This window comes from Mesoplodon mirus (assembly GCF_964341445.2).
Source record: "Mesoplodon mirus genome assembly, chromosome: 2".
NCBI lineage: Eukaryota > Metazoa > Chordata > Mammalia > Artiodactyla > Ziphiidae > Mesoplodon > Mesoplodon mirus.
Window position 1 is genome coordinate 152,925,720 of NC_138977.1, and position 25,811 is coordinate 152,951,530.

Sequence of the window (25,811 nt, forward strand, 5' to 3'; positions counted from 1 at the left end):
CCCTTCTTGTGCTCCTTTCCACAGTGGGAGTGCTTGCGCCTGCGGCTCAGTCGGCTCCTGTCTAAGCGCCCTGCCCGGCTCCCTCTCCTTGTTTCGCTCTCCCGGCTCCTTCTCCAGCTCCCGACTCCGCGGCCCGCCGGCCTCCACCTCCCTCTCCTGCCCCGTTTCCCGTCGCCCCTGCGGGCTCCCCCCGCGCTCGCCCAAGCGCTGCGCTCGCCCCTTGATCGCCCGCCGCGCTGCCGGCTCGGCTGCCCGCCCGCCCGCCAGCCCGCCAGCCCGCCACTGTGCAGTGGAGTTTGGTGGAATCTCTGCTGACGTCACGTCACTCCCCACACGGAGTCGGAGCTGAGGGAAGAGAGAGGGATGAGAGCGAGGGAGGGGAGAGAGTGCGAGAGCGAGCGAGAAAGCTGGAGAAGAGCAGAAAGAAACGGCCAGTGACGGCTAGATTCCGGAGGCCACTGCGCGCCCTTGGACCCCCTCGGAACTCGGCGCCCTCTGGAGCCTCGCAGCCCTCTCGGCCCGGCTTTCGGGCGTTTGCGGTACAGCCCGTGCCTCGGTTCGCTGGAAATCTCTCCGGGACGCGGCGGGACGCGGAGACAGCAGCTCTCTCCCGGTAGCCGGTAAGTGAAGGCCGTCTCTCCCGCAGGGATGTGAGATAATGCGAGTTTGGAAATTTGTTCCACTTTGGAGAATCTTCACCGTAGGTGATTTGTGGCTCTTGGGGCTGCCTTTCCCCCGAGGTAACGCAGTTGGCAAACAGACCTCGCAAAGCCCTGTTCCTTTCGTCCCCAGTCACAGACGCTAACAATCTACGGGGTGCTGAAGTCGAGTGGGAAGCGAGACCATGGCTGGCATTTAAAAGGAGGTATCTTCCCTTAAATCTTGGTGCCAACACTACAGGGACAAATCCTCAAACTGAGGATTAGCATTCTCAAGATAAAGGGCTCTGTACAAAGTTTCAGCTATTGGAAGATTAGCCCCCTTCCCATTGTTACCAATTGGAAAAAGATTCCATCTTAACTGGCAGTTAGTGACCTCTCAGGCCCAAGCGAATTACCTGGGAGCCAGGCCTGAATGCCAAGCTCACACAATTACTTCGGATTATAAATCCTTTAAATTGATTACCAGTCAATTCCAATCTTGCACTTCGGGAGATACATTTTAAATGGGTGCAGGGGAGAGGACTGTTTTCCAGCCGTCCAGCAAGAAAAAAATTATGATTCTAAATCTGAGAAGTATGTTTCTCTTTTTTATTACAATTTAATGATTTTACTTTCCTAAGCAATTTAGAAATCAAACCATCATAAGGTAGTGTGATTTTTACTCTTTTTTTTTATTTGTGCAAGTAGCATGTCTTACTAAACTAAATTTTTAAAGAAATTTACTATCATGAATTAAAATAATATAGGAATTCATACATTCTAAAATATTTTATGAAAAATTTGATTTTGAGAGATTTCCTTGCATTCTTTTTAGGCCATTAATAAGAAGTAAAGATGCTTTTAATATCGTTTTGGAGGAAATCCATCTATAAATTCAAATACCAGTTATGTCAAGGAAACAAAGCACTTAAGCAATATAGATTGAGGATTTTTGTTGATGTAACAAAATAAGCATACAAGGTTTCAATAATCAAACCTTCCCTAAAAATGAAATAGCTACTTCATTTATGGAATGTTTTGCTCTACCTCAGAAAAACTACACTTAAATTATTCAGGTGCTTTGTTCCTCAAGTTGAGCATGTTTGTCCTCAAGCGTTCCTGAAGCATCGATATTAATTGGTTTAAAAGAAGGCTTAAACTGCTAAAATACAGAACTATGTTAAGCAGTATTTTAATTTCCTTAAATGATTACCCACTGCAAATTAATTTACTGACTAATCTCACTAATTTAGTTCATTGAAAACATATGTTCTTGCCATGTTTATTTTTAAACTTTCCATTAAAGATTTTGTTATAGGGTAACAACTTGAATGGAAAGGGGGGAAATGTGAAAGGATGTGGAATTATTAGGACTATATTTCATTCCTACAATTTCATCTTATGGCAATCAGCAAAAATTATTTTTAAGTAAATTGTTTTATTCCTTAGGGCTTGCCTGCCTGCCTTAGCCAGTGTGACTCAGGGTGCTCCCATTAGCTGTGTCGTGCTTTTTAGTAAGCTCACAATAGAAAACTCAAGTTGGCCAAAACAAGATTGCCTGGTATATACATTCCAAGCAGGACATGAACTTTTGGGGTGAGAACAACTTCCCAACGGGAAAAGTTGCTCATCTTAATTTGTGAGATTAGCCATTGAAGCCAGTCTCTAAATCCAGCAGCCAAATTTGTCTTGTAAGACTTGCCTTGACAGGGCAAGTTTAAGAATCAGCAGGCAGGAATTGGAGGTCTCTTTCTAAAAATTACCTCCCCCAGTTATTTAGACTCAATTCATCTAGTAAGCCTGGTCATTATATGAAGGAGGGGAAAAAAAAAAAAAAGCAGGTTCCAGGACTCATTTTGACTGCAAAATAAATCCCCAAGTCATAAGGACATGTAGGAGTGAGCTAAGGAACACGCCTTGACCTTCTTTTCAGTCTTTAGAGAGGAGTTCTTGAAGATTTGTTTTGTATTGCTTTGTTTGGTCTTCAGCACTGAAGCTTGGGAGTGGGGGGAGAATGTGTAATAATTGACTGACTGTACACTGAGCTACCCTATCTTTTTCTCTTGTATATTTTACTATTTAAAAAAAATAAAAACTATTTGCAGTTACCATCTGCAAAGCTCTGGCTACCGGCTAATAATGCAGCCAATTCAGAAGTTTAAAAAAAAAAAGATTATCGAAATGATGATGACATGCAAATTTCCCCTGAAATTATCATAAGTAAACATTTGAAGTCTGGACTAATAAAATCCCATCTGTGTTACTTCATATCGAGTTAGTAGAAAGCTGTGATAATGAATTTTGTAATATCTCATGAACAGACATCTCAATCAGGGACTAATCCTGTGATTTTACTGCAGAATCACTAAATCTGGAGCCACCAAACTGCTACTTCTGGGCCCCCGGGCCCGCAAGCATCGGTAGAGCCCCCGCCTGCGTCCACGCTAGCGGGTGGGGGAATCGCCTGGCGGTCCCCACCCCTGGAGCCCCACGCCGCCGCGCGGGGCAGCCGTCCCTCTAGTCAGCGACCTTGGCCAGAGGCCCCTGGGCCCCGGGTCCTTCCAGGAGAGGCCGAGGAGCCGGGAAATGCGACTCCGCCAGAGCCAGAACCCCAGCTCCCTGCCCAGCCTCCGCCCCTTGCGCAGCTGGGTATCGCCCGCCCCCCCCCCCGGCCCAGCCCCGGACCTGAGTGAGGTGGGCCCTCCCGCCGCCGGCGTACCCTGAGTAGCGTGGAGCGAGGCAGGCGCCGAGATCCAAGGGGCCTGAGGAGCGGGCACCTTTCTCTTTTTCCGTCTTTAAAGCAGCCGCGGCTCTTCTACCCACCCCTACGGAGCCCCTCGCCACCCACCTCTCCCGGTTTGCTCGTGGAGGAGAAGGGGGCGCACGTTAAACGCTTGGCTCGCTGCGTTGTGGTTGGAAATTTGGAGATCTGGTTTGCCGGGGAGGAGAAGGGGGAGAACTGGAGGAGCCGGTCTCTCGGAGCTATTTCTATGTCCTCGGCGGGCAGTAAACCCTCCGGGGGACGTTTGCCACGCTCTCCTCAATCTCAGTCACTTCACCCCATTCCCCTGCTCTGCGATCTTAAATCATACTTTAGGGTAAATAAATGGCCGGGTGAATATCTCCAGGGCAAAGTGTGGCTAAATATGGAAAAGTGGCTCCTGATGGATGAGATGCCCGAAGCCAGCTCGCTCCTGGAGCACCCTAGGCCTAGGGAGTCCTGCTCGTTTCAGAATTACAGAAAATCGAGGGGAACTGTTATCTAGGACAGGAACAAGTTGACTCTGGCACTCTATAAATGTTTACTAGGCTTCAACTAACGGACAGGCACTGTGCTGGCCTTCACGCGCGACTCGCCAAGGAGAAAGTCCTCTTCACTCATCCCCAAATTTTGTATCTGCTAAGGTTGTCCTCGTGTTCAGACGGGCTTTTAACCCCTGACACAGACTCCCCTGTAAGTAGTCCCACAGCCTAGGTTCCCAGAACATGGTGACTTGATCGGCCAAGAGCCCCTGGACCCATTCGCTGCAACTTTGGAGGGACATTCCCCCGCCCCTCTTTGGTAAACATTCAGATGTCCTGGACCGGGGGCAAGCGTGGGAATGAGGCTGGGCTGCCAGAGGCTGTCAGGTTCCAGAAACACGCCTGAAACCTAGCACACACTAGGCGCCTAATAGCTAGTGTCGAAGTCGTCTGCCCCACAGGTAGCCTGCTTTGAGCCCTGCGCGCTCGCCCGCCGCCGCTTCTCACAGCACTCCTTCTCTTCCGTTTTGCAGATAACGGGGAATGGAGACCAACTGCCGCAAACTAGTGTCGGCGTGTGTGCAATTAGGTAAGAGTCGTTTCTTCCGCCAGGGTCACCCGACGGGAGACCGCGACACGCGAGGGCGGCGAGAGGGCACTGGTCCCGTGGCGAGGCCGCGCGAGGGGCGCTTCCCGGAGGGGTCGGCCAGAGCAGGAAGGAAATCAGAACCAGGACGCCGGTGGCCTCTCCCAGTGGGGGGTTGTGGATAGGGAGGGAGCCTGTCGCCGCGTGTCGAAGCCCCGGGCCTCCGCCTCCCGACGGGAGCTGCTGGCAGCCGGGGAGGCGTGGAGAGAGAACGCCGCCCTGCGCCGGGTTGCCCGAGGGTCCGGGAGACGGGAGTGTCCTCCGCTCTTTCCTCTAACTGGGTCTTTGCTCTTTGTCCCTCTTTCTCCTCCGTCCTGCCTCCCTCTCCCACCCTCCTCGACCCCCGCTACTTTCCGCCGCCATCCGGGGCGTCTCCCTCCCGGCACGTGGGGCGGGCGCGCGTGGCCCAGGCGTGCAGCCGGCGGCCGTTGAATGCCTCTTCCCCAAAGACTCTGAAATCAAAAAGGTCGAGTTCACGGACTCTCCCGAGAGCCGGAAAGAGGCGGCCAGCAGCAAGCTCTTCCCGAGGCAGCATCCCGGCGCCAATGGTAAGGCCGAGAACGAGGCGCAGGCCGCGCGCTGGGCACCAGCCTCCGGTCCTCTGGGGCTCGGGTGAGGCGCACGCAAGCGAGGCCGCCAGACGGGGCGCGCCTGCTCGGAACTTGGCCTCTGGTTGGGATGGGAAGCAGCCGTCCAAGGAACGTTAATTCCTTTCCCCAAATTATACTGCACTCCTGAGACCTATCACCTCTCCCTCTCCCTCTCGCTCTCTCCTGATCATCTCCTGATGTGTGGCCTGATCTGCGCACACCCCCAACCTACCTCTGTGCCGCTAGCTGGCGTGGAAAAGTGGTCCAACAGCGACCTCTGTCGCTCACCACGTCCCACTGCATGCAGCAGACGCGGGGCCCACCCCGTACCGACGGCCCTCGGCCGCGCCCCTCCCAGGCTTGTGGGCCCTGGGTTTACCGCGGAAGGCCAGCAGGCGAGGCTCGGGCTGGCGTAGGTTCGCCCCGACGGCGAGCTGACAACAGCCCTACAGAGCCTGAGGGCAGCAACTGCGCGCAGCAGCCGAGGGTGGAATGGAGCGGGTGCCCCTGTCGACACGAACCTACCTGTCGTGCTGGTTGCGGGATCTCGGGTTTTGGTGGTGTGGTTGATCGGTTTCACTCTGGACGAGGCAAGGGATATTGCTGCTCAAAGTGTGCAGGCTTGTGTCAAACTTAAAACGTCTCCTACGCACAGATCTTGTTGAATTGAAACGTGTCTTTTAGGTGTGTGTGTGAGAGAGACAGAGACAGAGAACAGAGACAGAGAGACAGAGAGAGACAGAGAGACAGAGAGGGGATGAGAGGACAACCTTTCCTTTGGAATACATGAAAAACTCAAATTTACGGTTCGTCTATTCTCCGTGTTTTCCAGGCCCCTTAATAAATAAGTGCCTATCCTTAGGAGGTTGTTGACCTTTGATAACGTGAGGAGATAAAGCCCTCACAGTCCTCGGCCCCTAACCCCCTCTTTCCGGATTAAAGTGTAAGGATACAAATGTAATGTGTGCTAGAGGGGAGCGAATTGGGACCCCCCGCCAAGTAAACAAGCCGTATTACCGAGAAGAAAACAAAAGCCCCGCACTGGGCTTCCCAGTGAATCGGAGAGAAAAGCATCATTTGTTGGAATAAAACGTCTAAAGTGGTGTGGAGCACAACGGCCTCGACACTGCGCAATATCGCTAAGTCCTCCTGCTGGGCCAGTTAAACGCTCACTTGTCCGGGATTAACCCCATGGGGTTAAATGGGGCCATGTAGAGATAACGTCGGGTGATTTCTGTCATTAAGATTGTGTTAAATTCTTCTTCTGTTTGATAATCGGTCGTAAAAATAAATTATTACACCAGAGTATGTTTGGGATATGGTTAAAAATCAAGAGCAGCGATGACTCCCGGGGAAAATGCTTTGTGCGTGTTCAGCGCCGGCTCCGGCCAGGCTAGGGGAGCTCCCCAGTCTCACTTCGCACAGCGCGGGCCGGCCGCGGCCCAGCCGAGGTTGACATTTCTCGCAGCGCTGGGAGCCGAGAGATGCAAAATGTCTCCTCCCACCCCCACCCCAATCCAGTGTTTTCTTGACCCCAGGAATGGTTTCTGAGGGCAGGTGGCTTCCACGAGAGATTAGGACCCCTTGGAGGGGAAGTCTGAGGTGGGATGGGGGCTTCCTAGGTGGGCAGGAGGCGGCGGAGAGCCGGCGAGTCCTGTCTGCTCCTGTCACTGTCCAGGCAGGCGCTCCTGGGCGTTCGCTTTTGGTAATTAGCAAACAAATAAAGAGCTAGAAATAACAAACGATTGTTTTCTTAACCATTATGTTCAGGCCCGGATTATTTTAGTGCAGGGATAGGCTCTTCCCCACACAGCTAATAGTCTGTTTTCTACTTTTTGGACCGAAAAGGAAAATTGCTGCCCAAACATGTTTAATGCCATTAATTAAGAAGATACACGTGATAGGAAAATTGCTGAAAATCTTGATTTTATTGGCGTTTAGGGAGTGGGATTAGACCAAAAATGTCACACACGAGTGGGCAAAGCCATAGAAGGAAGGTTGCCAGAGTCCCCTTTACTGAGTAGAAGTAAATTTAACTTACGGAATATGCAAACTCCTAGCGACAGCCTGCGAAAGAAAGAAAAGAAAAGGAAGAAAGAAAGAAAGAAAGAGAAAAATGATTTTTTCTCCTTAACTTTTTTATAGTTTTTATTTGCTTTTAAAAAGAAAAGTGTTTACAATGACATGCGATTTTCGAAAATGGCCATGCTATTCTATTATTGGCACTATTCTCCCTCAGCCCCCCAAAGCACGGTGTCCTCATTGAGGACTGAAAACGTCTTCGGAGTTGACAGTGTCGACTTCTGGGAGGCCCGGCCTATGCGTCCCATCGCAAGCGAGTCCCCATCCCCTTGATACCCACAGCCTGGCTAGAACCCCGAAACGGGAGGGGGCAGGGAGTAGGCTGAAGATCCCCTAAAGCCAGGGGTTTGAGAGAGGGTGAAGAGAGGGGTGGCTAGGTATGGCAGGTGAAGAGAGGCAGAGTTGACAAGTTAAACAGCATCTCCCAGACAGAAGGGGCAGAGGCACGCTTAGAACATCCCCCTAGAACAGAGGTCCTTGGCTTTTCCTCGCTTTGGGTGTCCCGAAAGGAGCTTCGTTTGGAGGAACTCAAAAAGTTGTCTTCGCCTTCGGGAAGAGGACGGAATGATCCTCCCCTGTCAATACCTTTAAAGTTTCGGGGCCGTGGCTCTGGATTCGCAGCTGTAATCGACCGAGCTGCCGCCTCTCGGTCCCCGCGCCTGGCTTCGCGACCGGACCTGGGGCGGGTACCTTCGCCGGGCCTCCCCCAGCGATGCCGTTAATTTTAAAATCGTTTTGGCAGAGCAGTTGGGCTGAAAGTGTTCGACCCGGGCCTCTGGTGCGCGCAGACTTCCTTCCCTAGGGACAGGGACTCCAAGGCCCCGCCACGACACACACCGTCTCCTGCGGCAGCAGCCGGGTGCCCGTCTTCTTCAGAGCACCCGCGGTAACCCCCGCCGCCTTGGCGGCCGCAGAGCCCTGTTCACTCAATCACCAAATGCTTGCGGAGCACATGCACCGTGGATTCCTAATGTATCCCCCTCCCCGAGCCCCCCAAAACAAATCGCCTGGTTTCCCTTCGCCGTTACAGAGCGATTTAAATGCTCAGTAGGAGCACCGCGAAAGCAGCCCAGACCACCTCCAACAAAAGGCAAAATGGTGCTGCGTGGGGCGGCGCTCGGGCCAGAGCGCGGTCAGGAAGAAGGGGGGTGTTTAGAAGGGTGGAGGGCTCTTAGTGCGAAGAGGGGGCAGGGGACCGGGGCGTGCCGCAGAGGCGTGAGGTCTCCGGAACCGCAGAGCTGGGGAAGGGGAGAATTCCATTTTTTTTCTACCCACACCCCACCCCACGCCAAATCTGCAGCTTATCGGTAGAAGCTGCCTCTCTTTTCTGTGTGGGTTTTTTTTCCTCCCAAGAGGGGAAGTTGTCCAAAAGTAGTCAGTCCCAGCGGATTCCCGCCCGCACAGTAGTCTTTTACAGGTCGCGTTCCTCGGTACTGACGCAGTGCGCGCTCAAAGTTTCGCACGGCTGGCTCGGCTGTCAACCCGCACCGCCCGCTGTTAATATATGCAGCAGTTGTTAGAGCGACTCGGGGGAGAAGGAAATGTATAACGAAAGCTTATTCGTGAGCAGGAATATACTAATGGAACAATCTGATGTCTTCTTAATCCTATGTAAAAAGCTTTGTCGTCTTCCTAATATTGACTGAATGGGTAATTAATGGCTCTTCATCTAGGCGAATACCCTGTAATCCAAAGATAGGCAAAAGACAACAAGCCCAAGGTAGAAGACAAAAGGCCCAACTGCGGTCGCCACCCTCCTTCCTCCCACCCCAACCCCCCCGCTCAGCGTCTTCAAATGGGAAAGTTTCCTCTCAGGAGAAAAAGGCAAGAGTGGGAGAATATACATACCTTTCCTGGGCTAGACTGCTAGACTTAATCACAGAAGCTGGCCACCCCGCTCAATTCTCCACTGCTCCGTCTTTCCCCCACCAGTCCTTCCCTCCACTTTTCTCTCTTCTCAGTTCCTCTAGAAAGTCTCCCCCATTGTGGCTCTGACCAGCACCTTTTCCCCCAAGGCACCCATCTTTCATTTAGGGAAGTGATTAATAACAGAGGACCAACATACAAGGTCCTCAGAAGGCTCAGGCAAAGGACTGAGCTCCTTTCTGATCCTGATGGATGCTCCTTTCTTTTACAACCTAAGGCAGACAGTCTGTGAGGACTAAGGTAGTTGGCAAGGGAGGGAAGAAATGAATAGGAGAGAGAGCAGGCAAAATTACGTGTATGTGTTAAACAGCGATCAGGAGTGATGCAGTCAACTTCATTGTGAGGATCTGACATGAAGAGTGCCCAAGATTCTCCCAGCATGTTTTTAACAGGCTGACATTTTAATTTAAACCTTTAGAAGTAATATATTACTTGGGTTACGACAATGAGGTGGGTTCCTTTTTTTTTTGTCAGCTGACAGCTTTTAAAATATTATTTCACTAGGGAAATAAAAGCTTCAGCTCAGATTATAGGTGGGTATTTTTGGATTTATGTGATTTATGGTCACCATGACAACTAATGCTGAATGTTAGCTACCAGCATGTCTGGGAGAGGGAAGACAGAAAGAAGGGGAACAAGAGAAATAGAAAGGGAGATGGGACATGAGCTGAAGAGGGAAAATAGAGAAAAGAGAAAGAGGAGCATTTCAATCCACTTTTTTTAAAAAAAGTAACTTTAGTTAGTCCCTTGTCATTTCTATCTCTCTGGACCTAGATGTTGATGTTTATCTCATTCCTCTATCTCTCTCTTACCCCTATACACGAATATACCGTTCTCTTTATTTTACTTTTCCACAACTAGTTGCAGTTCGGGCGATTAAATGAGCGCCTAATAAACCTGTAGCATTAACAGGCTGATGTGAAAAGGCATTACAGCACATGCGTTTAGTGATTGCAGTAGTCCTCCCACCTCCCCGAGCCCCCTCGAATCTCTCGCTCTTCTCTCCACCCGCCAGTGTGGGGTGAAGAGAACCGCCCAGCAGCCAGCTATCCCAAACTTGAAGCCACAGTGTGGGAACGGAAATATGGGGACCGTTTGCAGGGACCCAGAGAGGGCGGATGTTGCTCAGTACCTCTACAGACTTCTGATTCCGAAAAGAATCCGCCACTTTTTACAAACCTGCACTTTTTTATTCCATTTAGGGAATGGGAGGGGGCGGAATCAGCCACAATAAAGCCTTTAATTTCTGGGTCCTTCGGCTTCGTGACTGGGGTTGGGGGAGGACAGTGAAGGGGCCCTTTCCAGCTTGATTTGCGTGCAGAGAAAAGCCAGGCAGGGGAAGGAGGGGAGGCAGAGCCACTTCTCCGGGCAAGGTGCAAGGTCTCCCTCTGACCTCTGCACCTAAAACCCGCACGCTCGCGCATACACACACTCACGCCTGTCACGTGCCCCCGACCTGAGTCCCGGCGGGTCTCGTCCTTGAGCTGGCCTGGATGGGAGCAAGACTACCACCCCTCTACGGCCTGACAGCACAAAGAGACATCTAATTGAACCACCTTCCAGGTGAGCTTTGAGGACAGATTTTTTTTTTCCCCAGAAGTCACGAGTCACTTGGTTGGGTCCCAGTTCATATCCCAGCCGCCACAGCCGAGAGTTTGGCGGCACTACCCAACCCATCGCGCCGCAATGGCCAGAGGGCCTTTGTGCAACTAACCCTGAAGAGTGTGAAATTAAATAAGACCTTAAGACTGGTAATCGGTGGCAAATACCAGCTCAAAACATGCCTGACCCCGTGTCACACATTTCCCTCCTCAAGGGTCTTTCTTTGAAAGAATAAGCAAGAAAACCCGATTGAGATGATCCCTGATTTCTTCTGAGTGGAAAACCCAAACCCGCGCTGGGCTTCCTGTCCTTTCCCCACCGCAGCTGTGCAGCACCTCCAGCTTCCCTGAACCGACCATGCTGCTTTTTTTCTGAATTGGCAATTTCTGTGATGGAGGCTGAAGTCATAGTAGTTTCTAGGATCAGTCAAAGAAGAGTGGGGGGCGGGCAGGTAACAGTAGTTCTGAACTGACAGAATACCTAAGATTCCCTTACTTCCAGCTCCTTTGTCATCTGTATTGCCTATACATTTGCACCCACAGGTATTTTGTAGATTAAATCTAAAAATTGCCCACCACCACTAGAGTTTTAACTGAAAAATGTTTCTTCATTCCCCACTACACACTTGCTTTTCCTCATCTAGACTTTTCATGTTGGAGCACTCCTACCACCGGTGGAGTGAACCCTGTTGGGGCTGGAAAGGGTATCACCCAAACTCGGAGTGTGTGAAGTGATTAGAAGATTAGGAGAGAGTTGAAACTCTGGCTAGAAAAATGAAAAGAAATACCTCCCTGGCTCAGTTGGGGTTTTTTTTGGGGGGGGGAATATATTATGTATGTGTATTTCTATCTATAGATAGATATATGCGTATGTATATATGATTTCATTTTTGCTTAACCAGAGTTCTTCAAGTAATTTGTCTTTCTTTATTCTCCACTTGACTTTGCAATGGATCGATATAGTTTAAGATTCCTTATCTTTTTAGGCTTTCAGGCTGATCACCAGCATTTCCACACTTTGGCACTATGGGAAGCTGTCACTTGCCCTTGGATTTTTCACCCACTTTGGAGGCTGGTTTAGGTCCTTCATACTGTATTTGCCTTGAGGAAAGTTCTGTTAGTCAACAGAGCCAAAGAGCTTAAATCAAAATTCCATGGGCTTAATGAGAGATGGGCTTAGAAATCTACATGGCTCTGTGGAGCTTCTCAGCTCTTCTGAGTAAGGAGTTTTGAAAACCACTCAGAGCCTCCACCAAAAATTTCAACTCCAGGGTTTGAATGTTGAAGAGACAAGGAAAAAAAGTATGCTCACTATGGAGGAGAATCTTTCATTCTTTGATGTGATGGAGTTTCTTTGTGATATGAAGGCTTGAGCGTATGGTATTGTGGGGATTGCAGCTATGCTGAGGTTTAAGAGAAGATACTAGAATATGATTAGTAAACACATTGGGCAGAAAAGGACTGGATTCATATTGACTTACTTATAGGTCATCAGCTGGCAGTGCAATGGGAGGAAATATTTACTTTACACATATACTTTATGGTCTTGAGGAAATTCAATAAGAAAATGGTGAGAAATATTTTAAACCCTTATTTAAAAGACTTAAGCAAATTAGGGTCTTATCAGATTAAAAACCACTACAAATATAAGAGCATTGTCTTTGGTGAAACACTGGGGGGTCTGAGAAGGAGATTCTCCACCAAATCTCAGGGATAAAATGCATCATTTAAGCACCAGATAATGAGCAGAATGTAAATTACTTTAACCTTCTTTACCAACAGGCTGCTTATGTAATATGTATAATTTAGTGATAAGATTTCAGGACCTAATATAGCTGGATGTATGAGCCTCAGCTAATTCAGACCTGTCACATGAGGACATGTTCTGCTCTAAGCAGGTGTGTTTATGCATGGAATGGGGTTAACTGGAATAAAAGGTTAAAACCAGAAATGCTGATTTAAAGCTTCCTATGAAGAAAGTTCTTCCTTGTAGCTAAATTCTTCTTAAAGTGGCATGATACTTTGGGGAGAGACTGAAGAATTCTCATTTGGTTCTTGGACTGCTCTCAAGCTTGTTTAAAATGGGGGAGGAGTTGCAGATATGGTGGGGGCGAGGCGGGAGCAGGGCAAAGGAGAGACACATAGGTTACAAACGTATTTGTAGTCGGCTTCGTCCACTCTGCCTCAGATTGAAAAGTTTCCCAATCTTGGGAACAAGGACAAGGAGGGAGTTTTCTGAAGACACCTCATACTGGCGTTGCAAATCATTGACTGTAATGTCAAACAAATACACATTCAGGGATGATAACACTAACTCCACAATAAAGCAATCGTCAATGCAGAAACCCAGGGGAGATTAGTTTGTGCTCTCCAGCTGACCTAAGCTGGAGGACAAAAGGACTTTCAGAAATTATTTTGAATGATATCTTTGAATTTCTTTCTTTAATTTCCTTGGAAATAGAGCTGTAAAGATTTAGATGTCCCCAAAGGTGTTTTTTCCTTTTGTTTTAAATAAAGGAACAAGGCTTTGCTTTTCCTTGCTGAGTGTTCTCCTAGGCTTTTGCCCACAACCTACTGCCTCTGCCTGCTTGGACACCACCAATTCAAGACAGCCTGGAGCTCCTAGGAATAGAAAATGACTTAAAAATTATCCTTGAAATTGGTTATTTGGCAACATTCTTAATTGTATGGAAATTCATTAAAGCATATTTTATATATAATTAGCTCAAGGTTGTTGATTCTACAGGCTTTATGGGTTTGAATCTGGTAACAAAGTAAACAAGAGAATTGAATTTAAAGCGTGGCTCTCTCGGGTTAGGATGAGCTTAATAGAGTGTATAAGGAATTTGAAAGCTCTAGGATATGTGTCTTAATCAACGTTAAGTAGAATGGATAAGCTTTCAGCATTTTGAAAATGCTGGGTTAGGGTTTCTAGTCTATTGTGTGTTTTCTGTCTGGGGACTAATAAGCATTACAGAGAACGTGATCTGAGGCGACTTTTTATTCTTGTATAAATCCAGAGTGAACCACCAAACAGTTGTTCGTTTAAAGTCAAGGTAATTTTCTTTTGACGGATCCATTTGCTTCTCGATTTCTAATTTATTAGCCTCTCTTGGCTCTGTCTTCTTTGCAATTAAAGTAAAGCTTCTTCAGATTAGCTCCGCAGCATTCACTTGACAGGCTGTTTGGAAAATTTAAGATCGGAGAGATGATTTGTTGGTGTTCTGAAATTTTTCTGGTTTTAAGTAGCATGTCTCCTCTCCATACGGGGGAGAAAAACACCTCTCGGTAGGAAATGAATGTAGTGAGACACAAAAGGAAGGAGGGGAGGGTGGCTGGGTGTCTTGCTGATCCTTATACCCCTCAGCCTTCGATCTTTCCGCTTCTTTCTGACGAGCCTTTTACTCCCAGCCGCATCTTTCCACCTCCCCACCAGAACTAAAAGCCGAGTCGTCTTTGGCCGGGCCGGAGCAGAATTCCCGGGAGCCGCCGGGTGTAGACTCGGCGGGCACAGCGAGGTATTAGCCCGGCCCCGCACAGCTGATAGGTGCAGACAAGACTGGCCCTCGGTCGCGGCTCGGGGGCTCCTGATTGGTGCGGAGTCACGTCACTCCAGCCGGCGAAGGGTCTGGGCGGAGGCGGGGAGGGTTGGGGAGGGCAGCGGCCGAGTGACGTCTCGGCACCAGGAAGCCCGCCTCTGGTTTTAAGATGTTAGGCCAACAGGGAAGCTTGGAGCCGCAGAACTGGTCCGTCGCTCGCCTGGGTGCTGGGACCTGAGCTGCGGCGAGGCCGGGCTCGAGCTCGACCGCCCGAGGGAGTGTGCGTGTGCTCACCGCGGAGGGTGCGCCCAGAGGCCCGCGCCGCTGCCGCCGCCGCCGCCGCAGGAGATCTAATATCAGCTACCTGTCCCTGTCACTCTTGACACTTCGCTGTCAGGGCTGCCGCGCGGGGGGCGGGCAGAGCGCAAACAGCGGCGTTAGCTTTCCTTATTGGAGGGGTACTTGAGGGAGGGAGGGAGGGAGGGAAGAAAGGGGTCTTTGCCCACTCTTGTTTCGCTTTGGAGCTTGGAAGCCTGCTCCCCAAAGACGCTCCGAACCGTGCTCTCCTACCCACATCCCCATGTCTCCTTTGGCCCACTGACTTTCGGCCGCCGGACCCTTTCGCTTGAGCCTTCCGAAGGGGACGGGGGCGGCTCGGCTCGAGGACTCTGCCGGGGTTGTGTTCCCTGCTCTGCCCGCGGCGGCCACCGCGAGGAAACTCCGCGCCTAGAGCGGGAAGCGGAGCAGGCGGCGGCGGCGACGGGGCTTCGGCCGGCCGGCAGCCCAGGACTCGTAGGGCGGCGCGCTCCTTCGTCCATGAACTGCATGAAAGGCCCGCTGCACTTGGAGCACCGAGCAGCAGGGACCAAGCTGTTGGCCGCCTCCTCGTCCTCCTCCTGTCACCATCCCCAGCCGCTGGCCATGGCTTCGGTCCTGGCTCCCGGTCAGACCCGCTCCCTGGACTCTTCCAAGCACAGGCTGGAGGTGCACACCATCTCTGACACCTCCAGCCCCGAGGCCGCAGGTAAGGCGCCGCGTGGCCCCGCGCCGCTCGGCCCTTCTCGCCCCCGAGGAAGTCGGCCCCTCCTGGGGGAGGCGTGGTGGGAGTGGTCCTGTAGCCCGCTCCCCGCAGAACTTCCGGAGCCAGGGTTGTGTTGACCCCTCGTCCCGTTCGCTCTGCCTGGACTGCCTGGCTGGGGTAGCGCGATCCACGCGGGCAGTTCTGCCGCCCTCCCTATTCCGACCCTGGCCTCCTTTCTGTTTTCTGGGTCACAAAAATCCCAGCATCTCCATTCGAGGACCTTCAGAGGCCGCTCCCCGAGGCCCCATGCGGCCCCTGTTCTGCTCTCGGCTTTCAGCTACCAAGAAGCTCCGCTTGTTAGAAAAATATTTGTGAAACTACGCCTCAGAAGAACAGGCGGTTTTCCTAAAGGGCAGAGGAACTTGGGTGCCTCGCCGAATCCCGAAGCCTACTTTTCCTAGCCTTCCGAAACCGCATCGAAATCTGAGCTTTTTACGAGGGGGGTTCTGTAAAACGCGCGCGTGTGGGTGTCCCGGGAGATTTGGTGTGTCCTCGCAGAAGCTTATAAATATACTTGAAAGCACAGGCTATAAAAACGACTGTGCCGTCACAGTGAGATACACGTGTAAATAAAACGTGCGGGGCTGGGGGAAGAGAGGCGGTGGGGCGCGCACACCCACACTCACGTCTGCACACCCCGCAGACGCAGCGCTTTCCCTGGCCCGGAGCGGCCGCTCCACACCCTCCTCCCCCGCCAGGCAGCCCAGCTCTTCCCCGGCCTCTGCCGCCTGGTCCAGTTGGTGTTCGCGGGTAGCAGGTGGGCATGCTGACGGGGACCTGTGTGTTTCGTTTTCAGAGAAAGATAAGAGCCAGCAGGGAAAGAATGAGGATGTGGGCGCCGAAGACCCGTCCAAGAAGAAGAGGCAGCGGCGGCAGCGGACTCACTTCACCAGCCAGCAGCTGCAGGAGCTGGAGGCCACTTTCCAGAGGAACCGCTACCCGGACATGTCCACGCGCGAAGAAATCGCCGTGTGGACCAACCTTACGGAAGCCCGAGTCCGGGTAGGAGCCCGCACGGAGGCTGGGAGGGCTAGCGGGGAGGGCGTTGAGGGGATGCCGGCCCTGTAGCCCGGGAGAGAGTGTGGAAGGCAGCGCCGTCCGAGAGGGCTCGGGTGGGTGCCTTTGCAAAGGCAGATGGCCTCACGGCGGCCCCAGTTGCGAGGTTACAGCTCCCTCTTCCGAGACTGGCCGCGGGCCTGGCGCAGGCGCCGGGAGCGGCTCCGGCTCAACGCCCCGACCCACTGCGCTCTCCGAAACGCGGCCGCTTGCATTCGCCTGCACAGGGCATTGTGTTCCCGGCTTGTATTCGCCAGACGAGCGCTAATAAGATCCGTCCCAGGCCAGGAGCCGAGGACAGGCTCCAACCTGAGCGCCTTTAACAAGGAAAACCCGCCTGAGACACGCAGGAGTTTGCACTCCCTGGAAAACTTCCGCGCCAGGCCTAGCCCGGCCCTTTCTCTCCTCTGCTCTCCCTCCTTACACAGTCTTTGCCGTTTTTCTGCCATTCAGATCTCTTCCACACCCTATCCCCTGGTTTTGTGATCTGCGGAAGCAGTTTTAATACACAACTGCTACCCTGCCAGTCCTTTTAGAAAGAAATGAAAAAAGAAGAAAAACTTTTCGGTTTGGTTTATTTATCTTTTCTCAGGAGACTGTTACTCACACCCTTCCTCCCAATCATAATAGTTTTATTAAAGAAAGGGCTTACCTTTGTAGCAAATCTGTACTTTATGGATTGGCAAAAATGAACTTAAATTACCCAATATCCTGGTTTGTGCTGGTCGGTGGAAAACTCGAAATTTGTTAGGATTCTGGAAGTAGAAAACACACATAGCAGGAGCCAGAGGCTTTGCTGTTTAAAAAAAAATGCTCTGGATAGAAAAAGAGCCCCCAGTTAGAGCTGAGAAAACAGAAGAAAACACTACAGCAATAATGATGAAATGAGACCAAAATGCACTCCCAAAGCCGAGAGACCGAAGGCACTCTCTGAGTGGCATGTGTGTAGGGATTGAGGCTGTGCTAGTGGATAAATGAGCCAGGTTGAAGTTGGAAATGGTTTTAGTTTAACAGCGCAGAGCTACGGCTCAGGCCCGGACCGCGTGTTTTTTTGCACAAGGTCAGTTTTCCGTAGCTCTCACGCGCATCTGGGGATCGGGCCTCGCACGTACTCTTCTCGCCTGGGCAAAGTTTAGACGGCCCAGGGTAGAAATAGCAAGTAATTAAAATGAAAACACAATCTATGGGGTCTCCGGAATCCTTCGGAAAACCCTCCCCCACCCCCTCCGACTTTTCAGCAGTCCCTTCCAAGTCCCTGCCGCCGCAGCGCTGCGCTCTGGCTTCCTGGGACTACCTCCTTCCAGGCCCGCTGCTTGTCCAGCTGAGTGGGCAGTGAGGCGTCCTTTTTATAGCTGTCGGGTGCAAAGAGGAAGGGGGATAAAAAGGAAATCGAGAATGAAAGGGAAAAAGGAGGGGGAAAAAAAAGCGGATTAGGTGGCTGGGCCTGGCTGAGATGTGTAATGTGAAACATCATCGGTGTCAGCTCAGAAATCTCGAGTCAGGCCTCTCTCCAATACACAATAGCCGCCGTCTGGGGCGACGGGCCGGCCCGATGTGGATTGAGAATGGGGTTGCGTCTGGGCCACCGGACACGGGTGGGGGCTGGCGGGGCTGGGCGGCCGCCCGCAAAGCCCAGCGACTAGGCCGGGCCCGGCCGGAGCAGCGCCGGGCGCGCGGGTCTGGCCTGGGGCGGGCGGAGGGTGTGAAGGAGCAGAGCGAAGGGAGGGGAAGGCTGCAAAGCGACTCGTCCCGGGTTCCCGGAGATTTACACGCTAGGCTCGCGGAGTTTAATGAGCTGTCGGGGAGGTGGTCTTTTACTTTTTATTTGGTTATTTTGCTAGGCGAGGAAGGGGGTCGTGGCCTGGCGCCCGTTGAGGGCGCACGTTCCGTGGAGTAGGGGGCGGCGGTGGAGATTCGAGAGGGGAGGAGGAGTTGTGGGAGAGAGAGCGGGCCTCCCAGCCCCTTGTCCTCATCACTGTGGCTTTGGAATGCAAGCAAGTTTGCAAGGTGGCCGGGGAAGGGTTGGGCGGAAAGCCCGCTGCTCTGAGTTTATTTTGCAGTAAGTGTTTTTGGACCCTGAGGAGGACATGGGTTAGTGAATAAGCCACTCACAGGCCGCCAGGCGGTGTGCTGGGGTTTGTGGCGCAGCTCAGAGCCCGGGCTCGCAGGCCTGAACCGGCCTGGCCCCCTGCGTTGGGACGGGGCTCTGGCAGCTTGGGGCACGGGGCGGTGGGGTGGTGGTGGGAACTGTGGCAGGGAGGGTGTGTGGGTGTGTGTTGGAGCGGGGGTGGTTGCTGGTGCTTTCCCGGATCTAGGTTTTACTAATCCGATTTGTGGCATCTGTTTGCTCCCTTGCCCTCCACCCCCAGGTTTGGTTCAAAAATCGCCGGGCCAAATGGAGAAAGCGGGAACGCAACCAGCAGGCCGAGCTGTGCAAGAATGGCTTTGGGCCGCAGTTCAACGGGCTTATGCAGCCCTACGACGACATGTACCCGGGCTATTCGTACAACAACTGGGCCGCCAAGGGCCTCACGTCGGCCTCCCTGTCCACCAAGAGCTTCCCTTTCTTCAACTCTATGAACGTCAACCCACTGTCATCCCAGAGCATGTTCTCCCCACCCAACTCCATCTCGTCCATGAGCATGTCGTCCAGCATGGTACCCTCAGCGGTGACCGGCGTCCCTGGCTCCAGCCTCAACAGCCTGAATAACTTGAACAACCTGAGCAGCCCGTCGCTGAATTCCGCGGTGCCCACGCCCGCCTGTCCTTACGCGCCGCCGACTCCTCCGTACGTTTATAGGGACACGTGTAACTCGAGCCTGGCCAGCCTGAGACTGAAAGCAAAGCAGCACTCCAGCTTCGGCTACGCCAGCGTGCAGAACCCGGCGTCCAACCTGAGTGCTTGCCAGTATGCCGTGGACCGGCCCGTGTGAGCCGCGCACTGCGCCGGGATCCTAGGACCGTGCCGGATAGGGCAGCTCTGCCCTTGTTGAAAGACTGGGAATTACGCTAGAAGGTCGTGGGCACTAAAGAAAGGGAGAGAGAGAGAGAGAGAAGATATAGAGAAAAAGGGAAACCACTGAATTAAAGAGAGCTCCTTTGATTTCAAAGGAATTTCCTCAATGTCTGACATCTTTCACTAAAAAGTATTTCCAACAGTTGCAAGGACACACACAAATGTTTGACTGGATATGACATTTTAACATTACTATAAGCTTGTTATTTTTTAAGTTTAGCGTTGTTAACATTAAAATGACTGAAAGGATGTATATATATCGAAATGTCAAATTAATTTTATAAAAAGCAGTTGTTAGTAATATCACAACAGTGTTTTTAAAGGTTAGGCTTTAAAATAAAGCATGTTATACAGAAGCGATTAGGATTTTTTGCTTGCGAGCAAAGGAATGTATATACTAAATGCCACACTGTATGTTTCTAACATATTATTATTATAAAAAATGTGTGAATATCAGTTTTAGAATAGTCTCTCTGGTGGATGCAATGATGTTCCTGAAACTGCTATGTACAACCTACCCTGTGTATAACATTTCGTACAATATTATTGTTTTACTTTTCAGCAAATATGAAAAAAAATGTGTTTTATTTCATGGGAGTAAAATATACTGCATACAAATTGGTCTGGATTCTTTCTGCCCTCCTCTGTCGCCTGGCCAGGGTTTCTCAGTTACTGCTTCCTAAACAAACCAGTTCCCTCTGCCTGCCTAGTTAAATACACAAGGCAGCAGTACTTATTTAAATTTGGTAGAAATAAATTATAGTCATTCATCAGAAACTAAAAAGAAAAAAGAGGTACTCTCAGAAAGAAAACGGGGGGCTGCGAAGTCTGGTCTTGTTTCCCAGATTTTTCTTTGGCTTACACCCAGAGGATTCCATTATTGCTAGCAAATAATATAAGATGGAAAAAAGAAAGGAGAAAGAAATTTAGTACATTAGCTTGGAATGACTCTCAAGTTTACTCCTTTGGGGAGGTGGAAACCTGCACATCCAGTAAATTGTTCTGGAGAAGTATGTGTGTATGTATACATATACAATTTATATACATTCCTCTCAAGAGGAATACGTCTATAAGTTTACAAGGAAACACCTTCAGTTCAAAATATTTAGGCCTCCACGTTTACCTCTAGGCTTAAGTAGAGAGATTCTTCATGTTATATTACATTACTATTTCCAAATCCTTTAGAGACATTAAAAGAAACAAAGACCATTTCTAATAACCACAGCCCTTCAGTTTCTCAAAGAGCCCAGGGGTTGAGAGGTTAGAGTGGAGTTTCCTGAGTCTTGTCGAGCAATATGTAGTTGAGGCAAAGGTCATGCTCCCCGTGTTTTGTTTTAAATAATATTGACCCATTAATTCTAAAGCTGCTTGTTCCTGAAATTATGCAGGATTATAGTTTGCAAACTGCCGGAGAATGAAGCAAATCAAGATGAATTACAGCCCTGGCCCTCCCTCCCATCCTCTGACATCTAAACGGGGAATGAGTTTGGTGTGAGGGTTTAAAAGAACGTTAAGCACCCACTCTTCCTTTGTTGGTGGTTTTCAGCTTTTTTTTTTTTAATGTGAAATTAATTTTGTAACAAATAGTGGCAAATACGACTTAGTCCTAAAGAAGTCATCACCGTGGCACAAGGGAGGTCGGTTTGTTGGGCGTGAGGGTGAGGGGTAGTTCTGAGGTCTTTTGCTCTTCGGGTCACCCCCCACCCCCCCGCGGTGGGCAAAGACAAACATCACCCTGGCTGGGGAATCGGCAGCAAAAAGTAACCACCAGTTTTCTGGGGCCGAGAAAACCTGTGTTTTTGCGCTTAAGTTGCTTTTATCGGACTGAAACTTTACCTATAAGCTTTTGGAGCTCAGACACCGAGTCTTTGTTCTGCATGGAAGTGCTGCTGCCACTTAAAGAGATCGCACATAATGTCCCCTATTTAAGATCAGTGCTTAATGCACATTAACTTTCTTTCTTTCCTTTTTAAGCTCTGCCTCGGACCTGCGGTGGGATCACGCGGCTGTGGAGGGCAGATAAAAGCCCTTTGGACGAGGGTCACCTCCGTCCTTGTTGTTCACTTGAGAGCAGTGGAGAGGAAAACGGTCCCCACGGGCGGACTTTGGCTTCTGGAGCCGCGGGGCTCGTCAGTCCGGGCCTCCCAGAGCCTCCACCGGGCTTGGGGGGAGGGGCGGCGAGGGAGGAGAATGGGAGAGGGGATTTGGGGATGGGGGCCTGGAAGCGCTAATGAGACCTGCTGGGAGGATTTGCGTCTGCAGGCCCAAGAACGACTTGGGAGCGCTGGGTGCAGGAGGTGGATCTCGGCCTAGTTTGTTTGCTGAAACAGAACTCAATTTCAAGGAAATCAATCAATCTGCAGGAAACAAAAATGGAAGTCGAGGTTTGGGAAGAGTTGTCACTTCCCCGACTTGAGTGGTGCGGGCTGTGGGCGGAGACTCGGGGCTGATGAGAGGCCCTTTCTCCCACCTCAGCTCTTTCCCAGGACTTCCAGAAGGGAGAATTACCCTCCTCACCTCCCTTTCCCACACCCATCCTCGCTGGCCCTTCGGCCCCTTTCCGCACCTCCTTTTCCCTTCAAGTGAGAAAAGCCTAGTTCGCTCGCCCCTCCCGCTCCCACGCGGGTCCCCCTCCAGCCATCGCTACTGCCACCACCTCGGTTCCACTCAATCGATTTTTGCTGCATGTCAACACTTATTACCGGTGAGTGTGAGGTATTTTTTTCTCCTTCTCTAGGTCTCTTAATGATTTCTGAGCTAGTTGTGTATTAAAGTGCTTAAAGGAACCTTTAAGGCAATCTATAGAATGAACACCAACCTTCTCCGCTTGGGATCAAAGATGGCGAGCGGGAGGTCGGGCCCCTGGGAGCCCAGGCATCCCAGGCCTTGAGCTCTCGCCGCCCACCTCTGTGCCCCAGAGACTGGGTTTGGGGGGGGGGGTTGCGAGGCGGGGGCTGGAACCCCGCGCAGACAATACGCGGTCCAAGGGCTTTTCCTCCCCGCCCCCCTCACCTGTTACTCTGATCCTTTCTCCGGTCTGTCTTCGTTTTTTAAACTTAAAATTCTTAAGGCTCCAAACTCTTCCTTCCCCTAATACTGAATTCAAATGGGTGGGAACCTGGGGAAAGGTAGATATAGCCCTCGTTTGTCTCAATTGCCTCCCAGTTCCTAAATATGAGTTTTACTGCCCACAACATGGTTAGAAATTTAATTTTTAAAAATATGTTGGGCAGCCTGGGCCCTGTAGGCGGTTTGATTAGGGGGCAAATCCTCCCCTTCTCCTCCTGGCCCCGTTCTTTCTCGCACTCCCACCCTCTTCCTGCGAGGTGCTGAAACCCGGGAGTCCCTTTAGGAGTGTAACCAAAAAATACTAATGGGAAAAAAATAAAGAGCGTCTTAAAAGTCCCAATATTCCCCGAAAGCCCCATAAATTAACCTTATGAAGAGCGGCGAGTTCTTTTAAGGCGAGTCTATAAAAATCTGGCGCGATCTCGAAGGAGGACGACCCTCCCCCCCAAGCCCCATCCAGAATGTGACCAAACAAAGGTCTGTCCTGCAATCCACATCCTAATCCACGGGCGCCCTCGCCGCCGTCGCCAGGGCTCCACAGCCTCCTGCCTCTCACAGGCGCTGCAACGCTGGGAGTTCCAGGCTCGCCGACTTAAATCTTTGAGAGAGGAATGAAAAAAATAAAAGGTGTAATCAGATCAGAGGCCTTTATGAATATAGAGTCCCTATTGATTGTCTTATAAAACCCCTTTGCAAGCTGCAGTTAATCTAAGCACGCAGGGAAGCCAGAAACGTGGCTGCCTGAGGAAAGAGAGGTCTGGAAGTAAACGGGAGAAATTTCTTATAGCAGATTTTCAGAAGGAAATTTTCAGAACTATCCTTCTTCTCCCAGCCTCCCTAATCTGACAGTTGCATTTTAACTGAACTTGAGAAAATGATCATTGAAGACGAGATTTTTTTTTAATGGGTTAAGTAGCAACCCGATTTTAGACACATTACTAATTTACTTTTTCAGGTTTTTACTTTGATCTTAAAAGTTTATTTATCACCGGCCCCACCCCACCCCCCAAAAGGAGGCCTTCTCATTGTTGACTTTCTATCTGAAAAGATAGAAAACAGAATTTATTGTGTGTGGGATGCATAACTCCATTCACTTCTGTGCTATTTTATGCATTTTATGTAAATGTTGATTTTAGATTTTGTTTGAAGATTACAGAAGGCCTGCAAGAAATAAAATATCCCTTTAAAGATGTATTTAATTCTACTTAATTACCTTTAAAAATCATTGCTACTCCTGTTGTAGCAATGAGTTGTTAATGGTTCAATGGCAGTTGTAGAAAACAGGAGATATTGGAAACCAAAGTTACTCAGCCAAAGAATGACTAAAAGAACCATCTACTTTTAAAAGAAAAAAAATTTTAACATTTAATGGATATATGGTAAAAGTGTTTATTTTTAGGGGGTTGTGTGGAGGACTGCATTTTTTTAATTCCCTCAAAAGGGCTAAGAGAAGTTCAGACTCACTGGGCCCTCCCTGAGCAGGGTGTGTGTCTGCATCCCCTGACTTTGATGGATCTTTCCAGAGCCAGTTCTCCTATTCTGTTTTTCCTGCAAAAATGTTTAGGGTGTTCGCCCCACCCCTTGTTTCCCTGTCTTTTTCTCCCCCTATCTTTTCTCTCTTCTGTTTTCTTTATCCACTCCAAAGTGGGGTTTTTGTTTATTGACTTGCTTGCTTGTCTTCTATCAACTTAGAAAATGATCCCCTGATGCTGTGACCTGTTGTACCAGGACTAAGGCATGGTGTGGTTTCCTTAGAGCTCCGAGACTCCCTCTCCCAATGCTTCCTCCGTCCAGAAGCAGTAAAGTCTTCTGACTCGGCCACCAGTTTACAGCAGCGCGGGACCACCCTACTCCCCCCCGCCCCCCGCCATTCCCAGACCCACCTCCCCCCACCTCCCCGCACGCAGTCCTGGGCAGGAACCTTTATCCTAGTCCCTTCGGGAAGATGAGACCTAGAGCCGTTTCCGCTGTCTCCGAGAAGTCAGTGTTGGAGCATATGGAATGTGACTTGGAACCCCGACCGGTGTCAACCCAGTTCTTGGGTGCTTTCCCCCGTTCTGCTAGTGTCAGCAGCCCCCTCAACTCTGCTCCTCTGGGAGGGGTTACTGTATCTAGCTGAAGCTTGGTGGCGTCTTTCTTGGTCCTCTCGGATGAACTGGCAGGGCCTTTTCTAGTGTCACTTTATGCGGCCGCCTGTGTTGAATGGACTGCGAGTCTGACTGATTCACCCCGCTGTGTGTGGGCACGGGAGGACGGGAGCGCTGTTGTGGGCAGAGGCAGAGACCCTGCAGGCTGTCCCCAGCGCCACAGAAGGGGATTTGCCTGCAGAGTACAAGGCGACAAACGACAGGTCACTTTGTTAGAAAATAAGATAATATCAAATAAAAGAAAGTCAAATAAAACCCTTCTTCTGCGGACCCTGGGCCTCCGGCGATGTTCATTCACAGGGCTCTCCTAACCTCAACGCCTCCATCCCCGCCTAAAATCCGTGAAATCGTAGGAGCCACCCTTACCGGATGAGGCAGGGTCTTGTTTGTCAGTTTCTCTGACGGCGGGGCGGGTGGGGGGAGCCTCCTGCAAATTCTGGGCTGCAGCTCCCGGCACGAAGCTCCCTTCCCCAGCCCGGAGCCTTCTGCCCCCGCGTAGCCCCGCCAGCCTGTCAACTGCCCAGCGCCAGGGGGATGGCAGCCTGGACTGCGGACCGGGGCTTCCTGGACCCCTGGATTCCGCGGGGCCACGCAACCCAGCCCTTAGGAGGACCCGTGGCGCCTCCGCTCCACGTGAACGTGCCCCCGAGGGCGGCATCGCCTTGGGCCTCACTGACCACCCGCACTCTGGCTTGGGTACGACCGTGTCCTACAGCTTTCTATTGACCACAACAGCTGCTTTATCTTAATGTTCAATTTTTGGCCGGCGACGTGGGAGAAGGGCGGTGGCAAAACGTGCTGCCTCGCATGACCCTGACGGTATTTTCAGAGGCACCCGGAGAAGCAGCGGCCCCGAGGGCAACCTACGGAACTCCGGGGACTCCTGTCGTGTCCTCCGGCTGGTGTTTGCACGTCCCTCCGGACAACAAAACAGGAATCGAATCTGCAGCTGCCGCCACGCACCCACCTCCCTCCTCCCGCGGCGTCCGCAGCCTGCCGACCCAGGCGAGCGTCGGATCCGGGCGGCCGGGGCGCCGCAGCCCACCCTCCGAGCCCGCTGGGCCGAGGCGCGGGTCCTCGCGCCCGCGCGCCCGCCGCCCCTGCACGCGCCGCTCCGGGCCTGGACGTCGGCGTCGTGGGCGGTCGGGGCCTGTCCAGGGCGCGGCCTCCCGGC

General features: G+C 51.2%; 1 protein-coding gene across 3 annotated transcripts; it reads left to right on the forward strand.

Annotated features, from left to right (window-relative positions):
* Positions 1–529: 529 nt before the first annotated feature.
* Positions 530–20,026, forward strand: PITX2 (paired like homeodomain 2). Of its 3 annotated transcripts, XM_082631144.1 has the most exons (5): positions 530–620; positions 4,418–4,473; positions 4,941–5,078; positions 16,146–16,351; positions 18,775–20,026. In XM_082631144.1, the coding sequence occupies exons 2-5, from the start codon at positions 4,428–4,430 to the stop codon at positions 19,336–19,338; spliced, it is 954 nt and encodes a 317-aa protein (XP_082487270.1). In that variant the 5' UTR covers positions 530–620; positions 4,418–4,427; the 3' UTR covers positions 19,339–20,026. The 3 variants fall into 3 exon arrangements, with proteins under 3 accessions (XP_082487270.1, XP_082487271.1, XP_082487269.1); XM_082631145.1 differs by lacking the exon at positions 4,941–5,078; XM_082631143.1 differs by lacking the exons at positions 530–620; positions 4,418–4,473; positions 4,941–5,078 and adding an exon at positions 14,459–15,292.
* The last annotated feature ends 5,785 nt before the right edge of the window (positions 20,027–25,811 follow it).